This window comes from Myotis davidii, unplaced genomic scaffold (assembly GCF_000327345.1).
Source record: "Myotis davidii unplaced genomic scaffold, ASM32734v1 scaffold217, whole genome shotgun sequence".
Classification (NCBI taxonomy): domain Eukaryota; kingdom Metazoa; phylum Chordata; class Mammalia; order Chiroptera; family Vespertilionidae; genus Myotis; species Myotis davidii.
Window position 1 is genome coordinate 9331870 of NW_006290034.1, and position 3311 is coordinate 9335180.

General features: G+C 52.9%; 1 protein-coding gene across 1 annotated transcript in view; it reads left to right on the top strand.

The window, feature by feature from the left end:
- Positions 1 to 3311, top strand: part of ATP1A1 (ATPase, Na+/K+ transporting, alpha 1 polypeptide) — a 33497-nt gene that overhangs the window by 14885 nt on the left and 15301 nt on the right. The window contains exons 7-8 of the mRNA XM_015563537.1: positions 2098 to 2366; positions 3217 to 3309. Coding sequence (XP_015419023.1) covers positions 2098 to 2366; positions 3217 to 3309 — 362 coding nt within the window. The remainder of the gene's footprint in view (positions 1 to 2097; positions 2367 to 3216; positions 3310 to 3311) is intronic.

Genomic DNA, 3311 nt, shown 5'->3' on the forward strand with positions numbered 1-3311 from the left:
GCAGTGGGAGTTTTGCTGCTGCATCACTAATGACAGAGATTTTACATAAGGTTTATATTTCGTGACCTTCAGAGATATGCACGAGCTACTACTTTCATCCGTCAGGCTACTCTCTATTACGAGACTTAACAAAATTCATCACTGAGAACAAAGATTCACAATTATAAATGGAAGATTATAAGAGAGGGTTTCGCGTGCCAGCAAAAGTTACTGGCATGCCATGTTTGGCACGCGTGCCAGGGGTTGCCCAGCCCTGCTCTAGGTCTTCACTGCCCATTCATGTTCAGCTGCCGCTAGGTTCTGGGTGGCTTTTAACGCCAGGGAAAAGGAGTGTCCGCTACGGCTGCCTTCAAGGCCCATCCATCGCTCCTGCGATTGAGACTTTTCTTTCCATCTCTGGTCCTGTGGAGACTCTTGCTAGCTGCACGCTGCCCTGCGTGGTGCTGCTGCTATGACAGGCGGCCTGTGCGGGTCCCAGCCTGGGTCTGGCTGCCATTCACTAGATGCCAGACCACACTTTGAACCTTGATTGGCACATTACACGTGTCCTGAAAGGTTGTTAGCTATTTTTCTAAAGTCACAAGTTCCAAGAATACCCTTAGTTCGATAAAGCAGGAGAAACTGTATCAGAATATCATTTCCAAAAGTCTCTCCAGTTAGTGACCCAGTGTCTGTGTGACTCCATTTGGGACTCCCCTGGACGTGGTCTTTAGAAATGTAAATGTGAAGGCCCGCGTTCTCGGTTTCTGAAGCCTCGATCCCTGTTAAAAATCGGGGTTTTAATCCATCAAAAATTGACTGAACGTTCCCGGTCCTTGACCCGGAGCCGCGCGGCGCTAACATGCTTGTCCCTTCCCAGCTGTACCTGGGTGTGGTGCTGTCTGCTGTCGTCATCATCACTGGCTGTTTCTCCTACTACCAAGAAGCTAAGAGCTCAAAGATCATGGAATCCTTCAAAAACATGGTTCCGCAGGTACCGGCTGCTTCCTCCTGTCCCTTGGTGGGGTGACTCAGCCCAGGAATGTGAGCTTGTGTGAAGGTCAGGTTTCCCTAAGAATTCAGTGAATACGGGAGAGGGGGTGCTTCACCTCCCACCCCAGACGGGCCTGTCTTCCCTCTGAGTGGACGGAGGGGGAGCAGGTACCACGGGAAGGAGAGGACCAGCTCTTAGCTGTTGAGCGAGCTTTTGTCATTTGGACAAATAAAAAGGTTGATGTCTTTGTTAGTGCGAATAAAAATGATATCTGTTATGCATTAGGATGATTAGAATTACAGATCATTGGGTAGCTTGATATATATATATTTTTTTTTTACACGACCTCCCTGTTGGTGTCACGTTTGTCTGATTTAACGGTGTAAACTGTTCCCCTCCCAAAGCAAGCCCTGGTGATCCGCAACGGTGAGAAGATGAGCATCAACGCGGAGGAGGTGGTGGTTGGGGACCTGGTCGAAGTGAAAGGCGGGGATCGGATCCCTGCTGACCTCAGGATCATTTCTGCCAACGGCTGCAAGGTAGGCTGGCACAGGCCCTGCTGTGTGGGCATCGGGCGCGGGACAGCCCACGGCCGGCCTGCGCCCTCACGGCACTGACTCCCGTCCTCGCCGACAGGTGGATAACTCCTCGCTGACCGGGGAGTCGGAGCCCCAGACCAGGTCTCCCGACTTCACACACGAAAACCCCCTGGAGACGAGGAACATTGCCTTCTTTTCCACCAACTGCGTTGAAGGTAGACCACGGGAGGCACCGTTGGCACGGGGCGGCGCTTGTTTTAGTCGTTAGCAACAAAAACAAAACAAAAAAATATATATCCCGGACACGGTTTTCTGTTTTCATGTTATTGGCTCCGTTTCTGGCCACTTCGGTCAAGCGCGAGAGAGAGGGGGGGGGAGGGAGGAAGGAACCTGGGATTGAGCCTGCAACCCGGGCATGTGCCCTGACCAGGAATCGAACCCTGACCTCCTGATTCATAGGTTGATGCTCAACCACTGAGCCACGCCGGCTGGGCAAAGTGTGTGTTTCTGTCTTCAACCATGCCAGGTCCCTGCAAATGCTGTGGCTTCTCTGATAACCTCTGTGCAATCCCTTCCCCCCTCCAGGCACTGCCCGCGGCATCGTCGTGTACACCGGGGACCGCACCGTCATGGGGAGGATCGCCACGCTGGCCTCTGGGCTGGAAGGCGGCCAGACGCCCATCGCTGCGGAAATCGAACATTTCATCCACCTCATCACGGGGGTGGCCGTGTTCCTGGGGGTGTCCTTCTTCATCCTCTCCCTGATCCTCGAATACACCTGGCTCGAGGCCGTCATCTTCCTCATCGGAATCATTGTCGCCAATGTGCCCGAAGGTCTGCTGGCCACCGTCACGGTACGAGGCTGTCGTGCTGGGTCGGGTCGGGTCGGCTCAGGTCAGCCCCCAAGAGTGTGAGGCTCAGCCACCCCCCGTCCTGGGGGCCACCCGTTAGGTTTTACTGCACACGTTGGTGTAGGGATTTTCTCCGGAGCCACATGGCGGGCTTAGGCAGTGGGGGGATCTCGGGTGTTTTCATGTGGATGATGGTAATTCAGAAGCATGAATTTTGTTCTTGTGTTGTCACATGTTCCAGAACAGCCCAGCGGAGAAAGGAGAACCCGGGGTTCAGTGGGGGAACCGAATGTGCTAAGTCCTGGCTATTTTCGCTTTTCTTAATATCTTGCTTATTTGGGGGGAGGGAAAGCCCTCTCTACATGGCCCAGTTATTATCATTATTATTTTAAATATATTTTTATGATTTCAGAGAGAAAGGGAGAGAGACAGACAGAAACATCAAGGTGGAGAAAGAATCATTGATTGGCTGCCTCCTGCACGCCCCACACTGGGGATCAAGCCTGCAACTTGGGCATGTGCCCTTAACCGGAATCCAACCTGGGACCCTTCAGTCCCCAGGCCGACGCTCTGTCCACTGAGCCAAACCGGCCAGGGCTGGAACAAGTGTTAATTGTTCTGACTTCAGGGGAAGGTTGGAGAGCTAATCTTAGACACAGTTCCCCCTTCAGTCCAGGCTGACGCTCTGTCCACTGAGCCAAACCAGCCAGGGCTGGAACAAGTATTATTTGTTCCGACTTCAGAGGAAGGTTGGAGAGCTAATCTTAGACACAGTTCTGCGTTAGGGTGCGGCCACTGTTTTATAGTTCAACGCGGTTGAGGCCAAAGTAATCGGGTTCCTGATGCCTTGCAGGTGTGTCTGACCCTGACTGCCAAGCGCATGGCCCGGAAAAACTGCTTAGTGAAGAACCTGGAAGCCGTGGAGACTCTGGGGTCCACGTCCCTCAT